Source organism: Pygoscelis adeliae, unplaced genomic scaffold, assembly GCF_000699105.1.
Source record: "Pygoscelis adeliae isolate BGI_AS28 unplaced genomic scaffold, ASM69910v1 Scaffold105, whole genome shotgun sequence".
Taxonomy (NCBI): Eukaryota; Metazoa; Chordata; class Aves; order Sphenisciformes; family Spheniscidae; genus Pygoscelis; species Pygoscelis adeliae.
The window spans coordinates 1,778,346-1,797,437 of record NW_008824807.1 but is presented as its reverse complement, the minus strand read 5'-3'; the positions used below and the strand labels follow the sequence as shown (position 1 = coordinate 1,797,437).

The following is a 19,092-nucleotide window of genomic DNA, read 5'->3' as shown; positions in this document are numbered from 1 at the left end:
GGGGGTAGATTTAGACTAGATAGAAGGAAGAACTTTTTTGTGCTGAGGGTGGTGAAACACTGGCACAGGTTGCCCAGAGAGGTGGTGGATGCCCCATGCCTGGAAACATTCAAGGTCAGGCTGGACGGGGCTCTGAGCAACCTGACCTAGTTGAAGATGTCCCTGCCCACGGCAGGGGGGTTGGACTAGATGACCTTTAGAGGTCCATTCCAACCCAAACTATTCTATGATTCTATGATTTGAGAAATTTGCAATCATTGGAGGAGGGTTTTCCAAGTACGCTTTTCAGTAGATTTTGAGCAACTTTTAATGCAAATATTGTGATAGCTCTGAGAGCTGCCTGAAAGGAGGTTTGGTCCAACGTAACAGAAATCAGTGGAATATCTTTTACTGATTTCACTGGCAGCAAAACTGTGTCTTAAAGTTTTCACCGGAGACACTTACAAATTCAAAATGATTGAGGAAACTGGACAACAGCTGCTGTGTCACATGGTCTGGAGCATAGTTCACTAAGTGGGGCTACTAAGTGAGAAGAAGGAAGGTTACGGCATTTTTCACCTTCCAAATAGATGTGGTGGTAACTGTCATATATGGTTTCAGTTTTAAATAATCCTTGCCATGAAGTCTGCTTTCCTGACTTAAATACAGATACTGTGCATGTTACCTTAATTTTACATTTTCTGTAGATCTTTTTGTTATCTGCAATGCTGAAGAAATTCCCATACGATAAGTGTAGAAGTTCTAGTGAGAAACAATTCCACCCTGAATGGAATTTGAACATTTGCCCATTTTCCTTAGCACTTTCGGTCCCTTTTCCCACTATCTTTTATAAGTTAGTTGAGAATACCTGTTTGTTTGAAGGCTTACTATAAGCTAGTGCTTCATACTCTTTCTTACATCATTGATTAGTCCTTCAGCATATCCCTTTTTGGTTCTTCTGTTGCCTTCTCTGTGCTAGTGTTCATTAGTGTGATATTCTTTGCCATCTACAGTACCATAACGCACTGTCTGTTGTGATGGGGTTTCCCCATGTGTAGTTGTGATCATGCTAGAACAACACTCCCACTTGTAGCACTCCCCTCCCAGTATTTCCATGTCTGTCCACAGTTGCCTCCTGCGCCTCCTAGCTAATATGAACATGAAAAAATGCATCGACAATCTTCACCATAGTGAAGCTCCAAACCATGCTCAGTGTGCTACTGTTAAATATTTATTTTCTGTGTTGCTCAGAGGTTTCCTGGTAGTTTTGGCATTGTGGATTTTATTTTAATGGACATATGCAATGGGGCAGTATGTGGGGGGATATTCTTATGCAGTGTCTTGCATTTTGAAAGTGCAATAATGTGCTTTGTGCTTGTAGGACATTGCTTATTACCAAGCCTTATCTGCTGAACAGTTGGCCTTATCTGCTGAACAGTTGCAGACAGAAGCTGCTAAAATTCAACCCAGCACTTCAGCCACCCAGGAGTTTTACGAACCAGGCTTAGAATCAGCTGCTAGTGCCAAACTGGATGATTTGCAGCGTTCTTGGGAAACACTGAAAAACGTAGTAAGTCTTCATCTGGAGGGTTCAAAATAATCAGCTAGCTTGTGAGGAATAAAATGCAAAGAACTGGCTCAGCTAATATTCTTCTCTGCAGTTCTTGGTTTTCAGGTGGTAACAAGAATTGTTAGTTGTGATATTATATTACACTGGCTTTGTTCTTTGTTTGAAAGCCTGTGCAGGATGGACTGCCACTAAGAAAAAATAAGTCATTAAGGCTGACAGTTGCCTTCAGAAATATTGGCTATTGTCAGACTATATTCTATAACATAACAGGGAAATCCACTCATGCTGGATGAGTTGGCAAAAAAGGCCCAAGAATCCAGTTTCTCCAAATACTGAGTCAACACGTTTCTGCATAGTAGTGCAGCATAATCATTCAGTGATGTATGAAAATGGTCAAAGTTCTGATCACATGCTATAAATTTTAATTCTTTGAAGAGACACAGTAGCTATTATGGGGTATTAAGAACTATGGGTCTAGCAAATTGTGCACATTCACATGTTTGAGTGCATAAAATCTAAAATAGGGCATGAGAATGTGCCTAGGTTTTCCCTGCTTATTAAAGTCCGTGTTTCTCAGTCACAGAACCTAGGATTTGACTGATGATGTTTAAATAGGTAAATATTTTTAATATGGATATTTTGCTTTATAACTTATACTTTTGAAAACTTATTGCAAGTTTTTGGTTTTAGTCTCGTAAGCCTAGGGATGTATGAAGCAGAAGAAAAAGAAAATCCTGTATCAGAGGTCAGAATTTATACCTTCCATTCCTCTTCAGATCAGTGAAAAGCAGCGCACCCTCTATGAAGCTCTTGAGCGTCAACAGAAATATCAGGACACACTCCAGTCTATATCCACAAAAATGGAGACCATTGAGATCAAACTAAATGAGAGTCTGGAACCAGCCAAAAGCCCGGAGAGCCAGATGGCTGAACATCAGGTAAAAAATTATATGTGAGAAATAGAGGGAAAGCATGCCTTACTGTGTATCTCTAGTTCCCTTTTTTAGATAGCAGCGTTCTTCATGGCTGGATGCCTCAAAAACATGTATTAGTTGTATGAACCTTCTCTGTTAACTGTATGTCTTGCCTTTCTGGATTTCCGGCTGTTCTAAAGCTGGTGTAATGGGGATTCTTTTAATAAGGAGCCTTTTAAAAAAGTAGAATAGATCATAAAAGTTTGTCCAATCGAAATTTTCAGCAAAATCTTTTATCAAAGACTGTGTTCAGTGACACCTACATATACTGTTCTTCAGCATCAGTGCTACTAGCATATATCGGACTATTTATAATGTTCCCAAATTTACTAAGATCATAACCAATACTGATGCAGTGTAAATTGATCTAAATACGGTCTTTGCCTCATTAAACAAAACAAACAAACTAAAGCACATAAAAAAATTCCCTCCCAGAGGAAGTCTTGAGAAATGATGCTCTGAATAATAAAAGAATACTTTATCAAGTAACCAATCTGACATATGTCCAAGTTGTAATCGTCTAAGCCTTCTACCTGACAGCTTGAAACTATCTGGCGGGGCTGGTTCTCATTTCAGTAGGAACTCCATGACCTGAAAAGGATAACATTTGGCTTTTGTAGCACTGTGTGATGTCCTGTGCATGCAATGTGTATATATTATCCGACATGAAAGTAAAGTATCTGCCTTAAGGTATTGGTAATGCAACATCCTTTTGTAGGTATCTTGGAAACTGATCTATAGGATAAGAATGATAGTAGGAATTTCTTTTATGTCATGGAGTTAATCTGTGGATGTTTACATATATTGCTGGATGTTCTTTGTCCAGTTAGTAAGTTTCACACTGAAAGCTAACTCATGCCCCTATTTCTCTCTCACAAACACACATTCACTTACTTGTTCATTGTCTTCACTGTATGTACTAGAATACCCTCCAGAAAATTTGTTGGAAGAATAAATCTGTATGTTAATATTTCCAAAAGAATTCCTTTTTGTGATATGTTTGAAATTCAAGATAAGTAATTAAATCCATATTTCAGTTATCAGACGCATGATCCTAGCTTAAGCATCTAAAAGCAGAACTCAGTCCTTCTGAATTCTGACTCTACCAAACCAGCACTATTGCACTACTTCGTGTTCCTCATGCTCCCTTGGGACAGTCATCTTGAATTTTGTATTAAGCCTATACCTCCTCAGATACTTTCTTCTCACTGATAAATGAAGCAAATACTTTCTCTGCTCTCATTTCTAAATAGGCTTTGATTGATGAGATTTTAATGTTACAAGAAGAAATCACTGAGCTTCAGACATCATTAGCCCAGGAGCTGGTTTCAGAACCACTGGATGCAGAAGCTGCTGATCAGCTGGCATTGCAGTCCACTCTCACGGTCTTGGCAGAACGAATGGCCACAATTCGAATGAAGGCATCAGGAAAACGACAACTATTAGAGGTACAAGAAAGAACCTCTAGGATTGGGTCTTTTCGATCACATTCCAGATTTTGAGAGCCAGTTTTGGCAGACCTGTACTTTCACCAAAGTCCTCAGTCACCACAGAATGCTGATAACTAAAAAAGTCATTTTCAGTTCTGCTCATTTCTCACAATTCCTTTCACTAATAAATTATTGTTGTTTTTTAGCAAGTCCCTCATCTTAATGCTAGGTGATAAGTAACCAGAAGGAACTTGGAAACACACTGCAGGAGTCATATTTTTTAATGTGGGTTTTTTGGGGTTTTTTTTTGTTTTTTTTTTAATATCCACATTGACATTTTCTCAATAGGTTCCCTTGGTATTCCTTGTCCTCCACAGAAGAAGTAATGAAGTGCAGGTGTTAAAAGTCATATTATCTACAGTAAACTTTTGAGGAGTCACCTGTCCAAACTGGGAGACAAGAGAAGGGGGAAAACTTAAGAAATAACACCTCTTCCAAACCGTTGCATTGTTGTCTACGCTCATCTTCCCAGCGATTTGCATGCAAACTTTTATCATGGAAGACGCACCCCTTTATTTCTTTGTCTACCAGCTTTACCAAAAATCCTTTAATACTAAGGTGTTTTTAAAAAAAGTCCTTTACAGGTAGGAATGTTGCTGTGTATATTATACAGGTGAGAAAATGCAGTTATGCTAAAGCTGGCTACAGTTTGGCTACTTTGAACACTGCAAGGCAGCTTTACTGCTAAGAACTGCAGCAGTGAATTCATAAATAAAGCAACTGCTGCCTTCATAATTTCCAGCATCAATCAGTTCTGAGAGACTGAGTGAGAATTGGCTCTGTGGATCTACCTGGGTTACAGGGGAGTCCCAGGGTGCATCAGCTGCATTAGTTCTGTGCAGTCACCTGAGACAGTGAACAGGTCCTTAGAAAATATCGTTGGTTTTTTTTTTTTAAATTGCGCTAAGTTTTACTTCTCAGAAGAAAAATGGCTTTTATGTAAGAATAAGGAGCTGGAAGTAGAATAGGGATCTTACTATTTATAGCTTGCACCCCATATAGGATCTTACAAACTTCTTGATAGTATTTAGGAGGAGATGCTAACTAATAATTTCAAGACAAAGCATGCGTCAAATATACTACTCTTAACTATGGTTAGGATTCTGACAGTTACTTTGATACAATAGCATAAGTATCCCCCAATAATCCTGACTAAGAAATACGTATGGTATGCAGACAATATTCAGTAATTTAACCTATGCACTTTATAGCTCTGATTTCACAGATAAAATCTTCCAGAGCACTGCAGGAATGTAAATGTAGAAATACAGATAGAACAGGTAATGAAAACATTTTGCTGTTGAGGGTGTGGATTGGTAGTATTGTTCTTTCTGTGGACCTAATTTAAATATCTAGAGCTTGAGAACTGTTTGGCTCTGGATTATTTGAAACACTTAACAACTATAATTATTCTTTAAATTATTCTAACATACAATTATTAATTTTGCCAATAAAATTAAGCATTCAGAAAAGCTGTGCAAACACTCCCCTGTGTGAGGGATTTGCCCTGCACATACAGGTGTGAATTTCCTTACAGAAGTGTGGTATGTCAACCCTGGCCAGCAGGCAAACACCCACCCTCACTCCCCTCTCCCACGGGATGGGGAAAAAATAGAAGGCAGGCAAAAAGACTCATGGATTGAGGTAATGACAGCTTAATAGGGTAAGGAAAAGCTGTGCATGCAAGCAAAGGAAAATAAGGAACTTATTCACTATTTCCCCATCAGCAGGCAGATGTTTAGCCACTTTCCTGGAAAGCAGGGTCTCAGCATGTGTAGCAGTTGCTTGGGAAGGCAAACGCCATAACCACAAATGCCACCCACCCCCCTTCCCTGAGCTTTTACTGCTGATCATTATCTCATATGGTATGGAATATCTCTTTGGTCAGTTCAGGTTAGCTGTCCTCGCTATGCCCTCTCCCAACCTTTTGCCCACCCCCAGCCTACTGGCCTTTGTGAGGGGCAGTTGGAAAGAAAGCCTTAATGCTGTGCAAGCACTGTTCAGCAATAGCCAAAACATTACTGTGTTACCAACACAGTTTTAGCCGCAGTTGCAAAGTGTAGCACCATGCAGGCTGTGATGAAGTTAACTCCATCTCAGCCAGATTCAGTACAATCTTCTCCCCTTGTTCCATACCATTTGCAGCATGCTTAGGTTCCATATTATCTGATACATCTAAGTATCCTCTGACCATCCCATTCTATCTGTTTCTTATTCCCGAAATCCCCTCTACTCTCTCCAGAGCTTTGTATCTCTCTTGTACTGGGGAGCCCAGAACTGGACACAGTGCTCCAGGTGTGGACTCACCAGTGTTAACTAGAGGGGAAGGATCACCTCCCTCAACCTGCTGGCAACTTTCCTCCTAATGTAGCCCAGGATACCATTAGCCTTCTTTACCACAAGGGCCCATTGCTGGTTCATGTTCAACTTGGTGTCCACCAGGACTCCCAGATCCTTTTCTGCCAAGCTGCTTTCCAGCTGGTCAGCCTTCAGCATACACAGGCGCCTGGGATTGTTCCTCTCCAGGTGCAGGACTTTGCGCTTCCCTTTGTTCAACTTCATGAGGTTCTGTCAGCCCATTTTTTCAGCCTGTCCATCTGGATGGCAGCACAACCCTTTGGTGTATCAGCCACTCCTCCCATTTTGTGCCATCGGTAAACTTGCTGAGGCTCGTTACTGGCCGCTCACTAGACTTTGTGCCACTGATGACCACCCTCTGGGCCCAGCTGTTCAGTCAGTTTTCAAATTCATATGGCACTATTAAAGGGTGAGCGAATCTTGCCGATTATTCCCTGTCTGTCCAATGGATGGACCAGCTGACGGATGGAGCCAGAGAGTCTGTGTTGCTGAGATGCTGTTGCTGCAGCAGCCACTGGAGCTTAATGTCCTTCTACACCCTACGGCACAGGCATCCTCCGAGAGGCCAGACAAGGTAGACAGCTCTTCAGTCTTCTCTTTACCCACGGTGGCTACACCAAAGGCCCACCAGTACCCTGTTGGGTCCTTGAAGTACCCCTCTCTTGCCTTTCTTGAGAGACAATAAGGCTATCTAACAGCCTGCTTCTGCCTAAAAAGGCAAAGCTGCTCTCCTTCCCCTGCAGCCCGCTCCCAGCTCTGTGTCCCCATGCATCTTTGTCCCTAAGCAAACAGTGCTGTGCTAGTTGAGCAAACTGAATCAATATGGGGGAAACCCAAAGGAGAGCAGCAAGAGGAGGCAGAAGAGAGCTCACCTTTAGAAGGCTGTAATAGCAGAGATCTACTGAAGGAAGTAGAAATACAGTGACTGAACTGAAACAGAATTTCAGTCACCAGAAAAGCATGCTCATCAGTTGAAAGCAATAACTTTTTGTAAAGGTTTCCAACTTACGAAAGAAAGGGCTTATTATGGCTTAAAAATACCATATAGAAGTTGTGAGGGACAGAGAGGGAAAAATTTTAAAAAGTGACTGTTGTGGTATATTTTTTTTAAAAGTAAAATATAATCTGTACCTCTAGGAAAAACTGAATGAGCAGCTGGAAGAACAGCGGCAAGAGCAGGCTCTTCAAAGGTACCGTTGTGAAGCTGATGAGCTTGACCACTGGCTACTCAATACCCGAGCAACACTGGACACCGCTCTGGTTACTGCCGAGGAACCTATGGACATGGAAGCACAGCTGGTAGACTGTCAGGTAAAATTATCAGTCCTGTAATGTTTAGATGAACAGGATGGACATAGCTTTATCTGGATGAAGAGGCAAATATGGAGCATTAATGTTAAGACCATTATTGAGTGGCATGAGCCAGCATATTAGTGGGGAAGAAGTTTCTGATCTCCTTAGCACCTCATATATGCTCAGTTAGCTTCATCAGTGATTTGTGAAATAAAATATAGCCTGTTCTTCATTTCTTATTAAAGATCTCAAACAGTGCTTTAGAAAGTGCATGTGAACATAGCAGTAGGAAAACAAGATATACTGACTGCAAGAACATTTGAAGCTTTACAACTTTCAGAGGACGTTTTATTTTGCTTTAAAGGCCTTGTATTCACTTCACTTGCTGTTTTTGCTCCACTCAAGCTAGAGTTGTTGAACAGCTCACTTGAAAACACCTGCAGTATACTTTCCTACTCCTCCTTTTCCAGCTGAAGAACACACTCCCACTAGCAGTGGTGACTGGGACAGTGTTGGGTTTTCTTCAGGAGTAATCCCTACCCCCATTCAAAAGTAAAGTATAATCATCAGTAATTACTATTTTAATTAATTTAATATTAATCAACCCAGAATATCAAAACAACCGAGGAAAAACATTTTGCTGCAATAGGATTAATTGCATATACTTTCATTAACAAGGCTTGGATCAGTCATAACATCCAGGTTCTCAAATTAGTGGGAGTTTTCCAATTTTAAATGAGAGTTTAGAACTGTATGATCATTATAATTAAAATTACAACACAGACGAGACAGATGGACAAAAGATCCCTTTTCATATTAAAGAATGAGGATCTCAACTATTTTAGGATAAATGGGAGTTAAGTTTCATGTAAGTCCAATGAATTAAACATCTAGTTAAATTTTCATCGATACCGCTTCATTATTGGAATTTTCAGTCTGCTCAGTCTCAAGTGTTCTTTCATCACCCGTCCTTGGGAGCTGCTTGTTATATATAGATAAACCCTGTGAACTTAAACAAAGCAGTAATTTTTTTTTTTAATATAATCTGTAGGAAATCAAAATTAAAAAGAACAGTTAACTTTGTGAAAAAGTTAATACTGCTGTTCCTTTGCTGGTTCCTAAAATCTTAATACAGTAACTTTATATAAAGTCCTGTATTTTTTCCACTTCTTAGAGACTCTGCCCATCTTATCCTGCACACATTCCTTCAGGAGCAGTATTTGTAAGTTTCTACTTGATGGTTGCTATGGAAACAAAAACATTAGATGTCAGGCTAGGTTTCTGAGCAAGAATTGTATGAGCTTTGAGTTTGGAAGATCAAAATATGCCCTACGTCTCTAATACATGAATGGTTAATGGAATGTCAGGGAAGTAGCTTTTGAGAATAAACATGCCAGAGATTTGTCACTTTAAGTCTCTCTTTAGACTAAAGAGGATTATACAGAAATCCTTAAGTCCATCACGCACCAATCAGAAAGAGTAAATAGTGAGAAGACAAGCTTATCAATGCAGCCAGAGCAACACATAGGAGAAGGTAGGAAGCATTTCACTAAATGTACATGAAAGAAGAGGAAAGAAGTAACTCTAGCTGCGTGCTCTGTTTCTTGTCATTATGGATATCAGTCTAGCATCTTAGCCACCCTTACCTTTAATGTGCAAATAAAGAGCATCTCCTCTACAAATCCTTTGTTTCAAATAATAACTTTTTAATTTCCTATTTTGAAAAAGGTTGCAAACAGAAATGGCAAATGCAAACATTTGCAAGCATATTCCTAAGGACTCTGAAAGGGACTGGAAGGCAAAGCAATGATAATCTGACTTGCCCTTAGCTTGGCGACGGGTGAGGTAGGCCACAGGTCGTCTTGCCAGAAAGCATGACAGATGCTGGAAAATGTATGAATTTGGTTCTTTGTTTTTGCTGCTGCAGAACATGCTGATTGAAATAGAGCAGAAGGTGGTAGCCTTGTCAGAGTTGTCTGTGCACAACGAGAACTTGCTAATGGAGGGGAAGGCTCACACCAAGGATGAGGCAGAGCAGCTGGCTGTGAAGCTCAGGACGCTGAAGGGCAGCCTTCTGGAGCTGCAGAGAGTGCTCCACGACAAACAGATCAACATTCGGGTAAGTGGCTCTTTCCAACTGGCTTCACGGTGGGCAGGAGGTTGGGGGATTTCATAGCAGTTTTATGCAACTGGGAAAAGGAGTAAAAATATTTTACTGATTTAGTTTGAGCTATTCATCTTTAGTTAGTAAATGGAATTACACTCCAAAATAAAGAACTGCCTAGCAAGCTTTAGCTTATCATTTTCCAGTTAACAGCACCACTTCATGGTGAAACTATCCTAACCTCACTGTCTTCACTGAAAGGACAGTAATAAAGTAGACAGATCATTAGCTTAGTCTGGATATACTCTGTTCCTGTTCCCAGTCCCTTTAGATTGCATGTGCTCTGGGGCAGGATCCCTCCCCCAACAAAAGAACAGTCGTAAATACATGCTTTCCTCCATACAGCGTGCACAACGCAATGAACAGATAACATCAAGATAATGAAAAATTTTAAAATATGGCTAATACTTAGTGGCATCATTACACCAAACAAAATATTATATAAACAAAGGTCCATTTAACCTCAGTCTTGTCCTAGGTTTCTGTTCCTAGCACCATTGGTCTGCTTATTGCCACTAGTTCATTTTATTTAACAGTTGGTTTTGGTCATTCTTTAGGTTAAACTAGCATGTGGAGAACTGAATCCAGACAAGAAATCCAACCGTGTAATGTGACTGACTGGGTTTGAATTTGCTTGCCCTGCTGTGACTCCCTCCCCCACCTTTTCTTTTACTTCTTTTCTGGGCTTTGCTGTGCAAATTAAACATGATAAGCTTCAAAGATTTCTAGCTTGTAATGCAGATTAAAGTCTACTGAGAGGTTAGCTTGAAAAGTCTCTTGACGTGCTAAGAACTATTTTTAGTCCAAAGCAACTGGGTAACTATAAAACTTAACATAGCTTCACAAAAAAACCCAAACAAACAAAAACCAAAAAAAAGGAAGGAAAAACCCAGTGATTTATTCCTATTGCCTCTAAGATGAAGTAACTTTCATGTTACTCTTGCATGTTAAACCTCATGATTAGGCAAATGAAAAGTGTTATCAATACTATATTCTGATACATTACTTGTGAAGTGAAAAGGCATTACAGATTTTGTTGCTTCGTTTTAAAATATGCATGCTGCATTTCAAAATACAACGGTGTGATTTAGTTTACTTAAACTTTTAAAACAGAGTTTTGGATGCTTTTCTAATATAAAAAATAACAACAAAATAATTTCCAGATGTAGAATATGAATTATTTAAGATGCTACATGCATGCAGGACTTGTTTCTTTATATTGCAAACTTTTTTTGGACTTCATTTATGGATTGCGGAAGAAAATAGGTATAGGCCATATAACATCTTCAAATTTTCATTGAGCAATTTTTTTCAAATGAGTATTTCTTTTGGACTGAGGCCCAGAGCATCAGATGCCCAAAAATGCACTATCTTCTGCCATTATTAACCCTGAGAAACATTACATGCTGACAGCACCATTGCTCATGCAGGTAAGAAACTCGGACTTACACATGTCTCTAGATGTACTGGTAACCCTGTAATTGCCCAGAGGCAAAGACCAGCCTGCCCCCAGACAGGGAAGGATCCTCCCAAGTTGCACTGCAGGACCAAGAGCGTTGTAAAGACTGAGATCTATTTTCCATAAAGCGGTATTTCAGCATATCTGTTATTCTTGTGACACAAGGCTTTTTAGGAGCCGGTGTGAGATTCTGTGACTTCCTTGCAGCAATTTCAGTTTTCCTTCTAATTTTAATTAATTAATGTCACTAATGATAAGGAAAAAGTGATTTGGAGACCAACTCCTTCATTCATAAGATAAAGCAGTGAAACTAGTCAGAAAGATGCTGGATCAGGAGAGTTCCAGACTACATTGATTCCAAATGTAGCGCTTTTCAAGAACTTTGAAAGATACACAAAACATCGCTTTATTACTGTTATCTACTAACTTCTGTGACTTAGGAGCAATAAAAATAAATAGAATCCTTATAAAACAAAGAAGTACAATGGATTCTGCAGTTAAAAAAAAAAACAGATAGTGTTTCTTTACTTTTTATTACAAAGTGTGTGGAGGGACAACTTCAGTTCCACAAGACAAATATTCCTGATACAAGTTTGTACAATTCTGAACTCCTTTGAGAAATCAGTTTTATGACCATTTTCTTCAGGGATTTTCCAATTATTTCTGTGCTGCAGTGGAATGTCCACAGGAATGACAGCTTCAAGCATTTATTTCCCTGGCTATTTAAAGGAAATGTAATACAGTTCCTTCAGACAGAATTAAAATGAAAATGCAAGTGTGTTTTTCAAACTTATATTCTGTGATTTGAGAATGAGAAAATCTGGTTCACAAATAACTTTGATCTAAAAAGTACGCACAATAGCATATTTGCAAAACCTCATTGCATCCACAAATGCCACAATCCCTTTTACACTCTTTGCTATTGCAGGACCTGTGGGACTACTATTTATTTGTTGTAGTACAACTCCAAAATTGTAGCTTCTCAACCCTCTTCCCAGAGAAGAGGAGGCTCAAAATCTAACTGAAATCAGACTGCCCAAATGCAATGAAGAACTAGTGTTGCGGATGGAGTGAGAGTACACTTCACTCATAAGAGAGAACCAAAAATATCGTTTATTGATGTAAAGCAGTGAGTTAACGAAGTCAATAGTAAACGCAACAGTGTTTTAACAAGATTCGATGGCAAGGTGTACATGTGATTATTTACTGCATATAGGACAGGGTCAGGCAAATCTGTCAGGAAGACCCTCCCGTTGAGTCATGAGGTTCAGAAAGGACCCCCTTGCTTTCTAAACTCCTTCTCAGAGAGGAGTCTGGGTGCGGTTGGATCCAATCCTAGTCCCAGACTTGGTCAACAGTTTATGTCTAAAGGATTATATACGCGCGATCAATCCTTTATATCACTTAGCTAAGATTTCAAAGTTTAGCATGCTATTAGTCACTTAACAAGGATCTGTTGCGGCAAGAAATCTCTCAACCTCGAGGAGTAACCTTGAGAGGCATCCCTACTCAAGGGGAGATCCCACCGTGCAGCCCACTGCTGTACAGGAGAGCTCAACGGGCCCTGGGCTGTCTGCTATTTATCGAGTAAGATGATTGACTTATAGTCATATTTCATACCAGCAAGATGTGTGGGTCACTGCTCCAGACAGCCCTTGGCTACTGTGTTGCCATCCATCCCCAAACTCCAGCATAAGCTGGATGCAGCCATCATGACCCCCAGTGGTGGTCATTGCTTATATGGCAGGGGGGTGGGGAGCACACCGCCACACCTAGATACTGTTCTCTAAAGGAATTTACAAGTTGAACAGCTATTGTCCCTAAAGCATATAACATGAAGCAAGTTTTTTTATAATTTACAGAAAGATTGTCTTTTTTCTCATTTTTACTAGAAAAATTAAAATTCTAGACCCTCTTTATCACTCACATAATATTTTCTTTGCCTAATCTGATATCCTATAAAGATATTGTTCACACTCCAACCACATCAGCTTTTCTAGAAACTTGTTCCTACAAAGTAAAGTATCACAGTTTACCTGCAAACTGAATCCTTAGTGAAACAAAGCTATTTCATAGAGCAAGGACTAATGGTTCTTTCCAGCTCTAGATACCTGCTTGCTTGTTTTGCTGCTCTTACAGTTTATATCCTCTAACACTAATCAATCCTTTCAACTCCAGTATACTCATCATCCGCCAAAATTGAAATCTTACACCTAACTTCTACCACTTAGCAAAACTCTGCTGTTTCAGTGCCTGATGCCAGGGACACTGGTGGCAGAGGTCCATCCCAGTTGTTAGCGTAAGAAGCACCAGATGAGGCAAGAGGGGTTTCCTCAGCCTCCTTCAGCTCTGCTGGTCCCTGCCTGATTCGCGAGAAAGGCTCTCTGGAAGGTGGAACGTGTTTTTGTTTTGGAGAGCCTGCTGTAAAGTCTGAACAATTTGGTGCTCTTACTCCATTTAGAATAAGAGCTGGATCATGGGCAAAATATGAATCCTACAAAAATGAGGTATATAAATAAATGGGAGAGGAATTAAGCCCCAGCTTTAGCTCTTGAAGCTTAAGAATAAAAAAAAGCGCAAACTCTACAGTCATCATGTGTATGCAAGTAACATTAAATAAATCCAGGGAGGTGTGGAGATCTAAGTAGCCAGACCTGCAACAAGTCTGTCTTTAACATTATGCCTGGTGTGTTAAAGTCCCTGCATTTGAATACGTTGGCCGCTAAGATAATTTAAATTTACAGCCAACATGGATTTCAGAAGTCAAGAAGTTGATAAAGCAGTTTTTGGAACTATTAAGGCATTTGCTCTTTTCTGCTTTGCTTACACAGAAGGCCTGCTTAATCACTCATGTTGGAAAAACACACTGATAGAATTATTGAAGTGAAAGGACTGTTGCTTTTGCTGTTCTATTATAACATTCTATGGTTTGGTCTCTTACTGTCTTTACTGTTCATATCATATAATCTGCTGTTAACTGACTGTGTTTCTGACAACCACAGGTAGAGTTATGTACTTATTGATAAATAAATTTTGACCAGAATGACAGCTAGCATTCTCTTGTTTTTAGTTAGACAAAAAATTGGCTTTACTTAGACTAAAAACCTGGCAGAAACAATCCATTGATTCCCTGAGTTGCCAGTTAGAGCTGCACCCTCCATTACAGACCAATGCTGTTTTTTAGAAGCAGAACAGACTTCAGAAACATATCAGTCCATGGTCTCTGATCTCTGGTGTCTGATTCTAAGTGCAGTGGTGCATGTTTATTTTTATGGATGCTTTCTTGCTAGTAACCAATGACCAGTAGAAGTCAGAAATCTAAACTCATTGCTCACTTCAGAATTTATGTGAGCCAGCAGCTTGAGAGGTGGAAGGTGGCACTACATGTGGTTTTGAGTTGATGAGCTGGACCTGCCAGCTCTCTAGCAATATAAGAGAGTTTGTAAAATCTTTATTTCTTTCTCTTAAAGCAGGGATCATTACAAGAAAAGGACGAGAGTGATCTGGACTTTGTTGCCTCACAAAGCTCCAGTGTCCAAGAATGGCTGGCACAAGCAAGAACCACTCGCTCACAGCAGCAGCAGAGCACCCTGCAGCAACAGAAAGTTGGTGTTTTGCATTTGTTTTACTCCCATCTTTAGATTGTGCTTAACACTGTAGCTGAGCCATTCTTGTTAAGATTTCCACTGAAATCTTCATTTTTACAATGTTTCTTACTCAGTGCTCTTGTAACGATGCATCTGAGCTCACTATTTTATATCTGTAACAGCCAGGCAGACTAGACTTCCTGGCTGACCACGGTCAACTCACTTAATCACTCTATACTTCCATTGTCCATTAGTAAAATTAAATTGAATCAACCCTTAAAGTTACTGTAAGGGGATGACGGTATTTGTTCAAAATAGTAATCAACATTGTCTTTATAGAAGCAAAGATACATGCATTACAAGGTATATCGTGTTGCACGATACACAGACATCCTCACTAGGTTAAGTTTAAGAAACTTCATTGCATTAGTCAATTAGTTCAACAATCCCATTTATGTACCCAATATTTCTGTGTCCCTGGGTGGAGATTTTGCACTGCTTTCGGTGCTCAAGCAAGGCATATCAGAAATAGCTCAGCTATCTTTGCATGACAGTTATGCAATGTAGACGTCCTTCCAAGGCAGAAACAATCTGTTTGAGGTTTGTTTTGGTTCTTGTAACTTGCTATGCTAGGAGCTGGAACAAGAGCTAGAAGAGCAGAAGAATCTGCTTCGGTCAGTAGCATGCCGTGGAGAAGAAATCCTAACACAGCAAGGTGCTCCAGAAGGCCTATGTATAAGGTGTGCTTTCATGTGTTCTTCTGCGAAGTAAATTTCTATGACTCTGTGCTTTGTCATCCTTACGTTTACATCCCTCTTCTGCATATAATCCACTAATTTTTGTTTTAACATTTTTATATAGCACCTAGGATACTGGAGTCCTAGTTTATAATTCAGGAGTCTGATAATATAGTTACACAAACTGTTTTGTGCTAATAGATCACCTTTAGCATTTAGAAATTCCTTTTATTCTTATTATCAAGCATCGCACTAAAATTACAAACTAGTAGGATTTATTAGACAAGCAGTGGATCCATTACTATAGCTGTATGGTCCAGCACTGGTGTGTGAATCATAGCTGATCTCTAACATTGTAGTCTGCCATTGTAACCAGATCTTCCCAAATGAAATACTCATTGCTTAATTTTATTTTTCCTGTAGTTAGTGAATATTTTTCTTTTTGAAGCCTTGTGTATTTCGAATTTCATCTCTGGTCTATGTCTTCTTGCACACTTGCCCATTTTGGGGAAAGTAGATGTCTATAAAAGCCTTGACTCTGGCTGGGAGAGACTTTTGCCCTAGCAAAGGCAGAAGAAAATAACTGCCTACTGCTGATGCGGACCTTGAGGGAGCAGGAAGGGCCAGGTCTTGGGAAGAGGAAACCAGGGTGAACGTTATCAGCTTGAGAATCAAGGAGCAGTCAATCCTTCGGTTAAAATACTTTGTTGATGTATCTCACTAGTAGTGAGCACCTTTGTGGCTCCTCCAGCATGCCAAAGTCTGGAACATGAAGGTAGTTCATGAGGCAGCAGAAGCAAGACTTATGAATGTAAGCTGTACTCAGTAAGTTCTTTTTCTCAGCATTTGTGTTAATTCAATGTGGGTTTTTGTTATAATGACAGAAAGTACTTATCTCCTTTTTTTTGAGGCTTCCTTCTGTCACAACATGTTATACCATAGAAACAAACAAAAAAATCAAACAGAAAATGCTGAACTTCGTTCACTGTTTACCAAAGCTAAACTCATAAGCTTGTTCTGCATTAAAATATCAGGGTATGTATGGCATTTTGAGAGGGGAGGTGAGGAAGGAGTCAGATAATTTTTTTTTAAATTATTTTTTTATTTCATGCTTTGAAGTAAAGCTTGTTTAAAGGTTACATTTCAATGTAGTATATATTCAGTCTGTTTGGGGAATTCTTACTTAGTGTGGGTACTTGCAAGTCTGAACAGTTTCTTAGTACATTTTATCCCATCAGTCAAGAACTTCTTGCAGCTACAAACCAGCCTTTGTCTTACTATCTGAAAAAAAAACAAGTAAAAGCTTTAAAAAGTAGCAATTTAAATGTAAAACTTCCTAGCTGAAAGAGAAAATAAACACCTTATGCTGTTATAACTTTTGTATTTGTTAAACCTTTATGCATCTTGCCATTCAGTGAGAAGCCTGATACACTCTCTGAGGAATTAGGCTTGGAAGGTGAGAAGCCATCATCTGAAGAACAGATGAAGATGAAATGGGAAAGCCTGAACCAGGAATTCAATACCAAGCAGCGACTGCTCCAGAAAGCTTTGGAACAAGAACAACTGGTAGCTATTTTTAATTTCTCTTTGCATTTTCTCTGTGAAAGCAGTTATCACAACATGAGGTATGGTATGTGCATAGCAGATGCATTAAGGTGATGTAGTTAATGCAAAGAACATGGAACAATTTATTTTTGTGACATCTTTAAAAACTATTAAATATTGCACTAGCACTGCTCTTGTTCAAAGTGATTTGAATTGCACTACCATTCAGGTGAATAAACTAGAAAGGAAGAAAGGGCTCAGACAAAATTTTGATATACTTATCTAACCCAGGCTAATTCTGTAACAAATCGTCCCTCTGAAATTGACCACTACTCTAGCAACAACTTAGAGGAAAAACTGGTATTTTCAGTTTGAATTTATTGGTTACATTCAATTCTTGGTCTTAGTGAGTATGTGACAAAGAAGCAAGTGATTTCAACCACAGAATTTTTACTGAAAGGAGCAGGGATTAATCAACTAAATTGGGAACAGTCCAAGATCTATATTAACGTACATCCTCCATTTTATTTTTAATAGACCCAGGCCCACTATTCTTTGTATAATACTACATTAAAATCAGCTTCCAAAGCTCTAAATATTTTGTATTCATTTCACAGTAATTAATTTTTTTTTTGGTAAAAACAAGTCATTGCTAATCCTGGCCACAAGTATTTATTCTGCACTTCTAGTGAACCTCCTGTTGAGCAATCTTTTGTTCAAGATATTCATGACAGAACAGTCATGGGAGGGCCATGAGCGTTATTTGGTGATATCCTCAGTCAGCAGTAGAATGTGTATAGCTGAATTTTGGGCCCTATATGTGTGGTAGAAGCACTTTAACTAGTACTTCTCTCTCCGCAGCTTTATAGCAGACCAAACAGACTGGTATCTGGAATGCCTTTGTATAAGGAGGAAGGACAGGATGAGGATAAATCTTCAGTGTCACCAGTATTGGTTGAATTGAATCAGGCCTTTGAAGATGTGTCATCTGAGGTAACATTTCAATTGTCTTTACATCTGTCTTCCAGCAGAGCCACATTTACAATGAAAACTCCTCTAGCTCCCCCCTGGAAATCCAGCCCTTTCCCAAATATTAGATGTTAGAAGGAGTATCTTGTACTTCTGCTCTTGACTTCTCTGGTTCCTTTTGCCCAGGCTGGATGGGTGAAGGAGAGCCTGCATCTTGAACAGAAGCTGTATGATGGTGTCACAGCCACCTCCTTGTGGCTAGATGGTGTGGAAGAACAATTCTTTGTTGCTACAGCTCTGTTGCCAGAGGAGGAAGCAGAAACATACCTCTGCAAGCAAGAGGTAAGGAATCCATGAATACGACTTTCTTTAAATTGCCCATAAGGGTGCATTTTATGTAGTGTTTAGAAAGAAAATATTAGAATCCTAGATAAGTGACATGTCGCTGTCATAATCTCTATGTAATTGCAGTATTCTGCTACTGTTTAGAAGTAACTTTATTCACTGTGTAGAGAATTGCAGTGGGTTGACCCTGGCTGGACACCAGCTGCCCACCAAAGCCACTCTATCACCCCTGCTCCTCAGCTGGACAGGGGAGAGAAATTATAATGAAAGTCTTATGGGTCGAGATAAGGACAGGGAGATCACTCAGCAGTTACCGTCACGGGCAAAACAGACTTGACTTGGGGAATTCAGTTTGATTTTATTACCAATCAAAATCGGAGTAGGGTAATGAGAAATAAAAACTATATCTTAAAACACCTTCCCCCCACCTCGCCCTTCTTCCCGGGCTCAACTTTACTCCTGAATTCTCTACCTCCTCCCCTCCAGTGGCGCAGGGGGACAGGAATGGGGCTTGCGGTCAGTTCATCACACATTGTCTCTGCAGCTCCTTCCTCCTCAGGGGGAGGACTCCTCACACTCTTCCCCTGCTCCAGCAGGGGGTCCCTCCCACGGGATACAGTCC

The 19,092-nt window shown here is 39.7% G+C and overlaps 1 protein-coding gene across 1 annotated transcript in view; it reads left to right on the top strand.

Moving 5' to 3' along the window:
• The window catches only part of SYNE1 (spectrin repeat containing, nuclear envelope 1), a 258,380-nt gene that overhangs the window by 156,693 nt on the left and 82,595 nt on the right, over positions 1-19,092 (top strand). Inside the window, 11 exon segments of the mRNA XM_009324159.1 lie at positions 1,361-1,549; positions 2,326-2,487; positions 3,777-3,971; positions 7,509-7,682; positions 9,592-9,783; positions 14,761-14,892; positions 15,508-15,607; positions 16,226-16,238; positions 17,027-17,177; positions 18,018-18,149; positions 18,312-18,467. Of these exon segments, the coding sequence (XP_009322434.1) occupies positions 1,361-1,549; positions 2,326-2,487; positions 3,777-3,971; positions 7,509-7,682; positions 9,592-9,783; positions 14,761-14,892; positions 15,508-15,607; positions 16,226-16,238; positions 17,027-17,177; positions 18,018-18,149; positions 18,312-18,467 (1,596 nt within the window).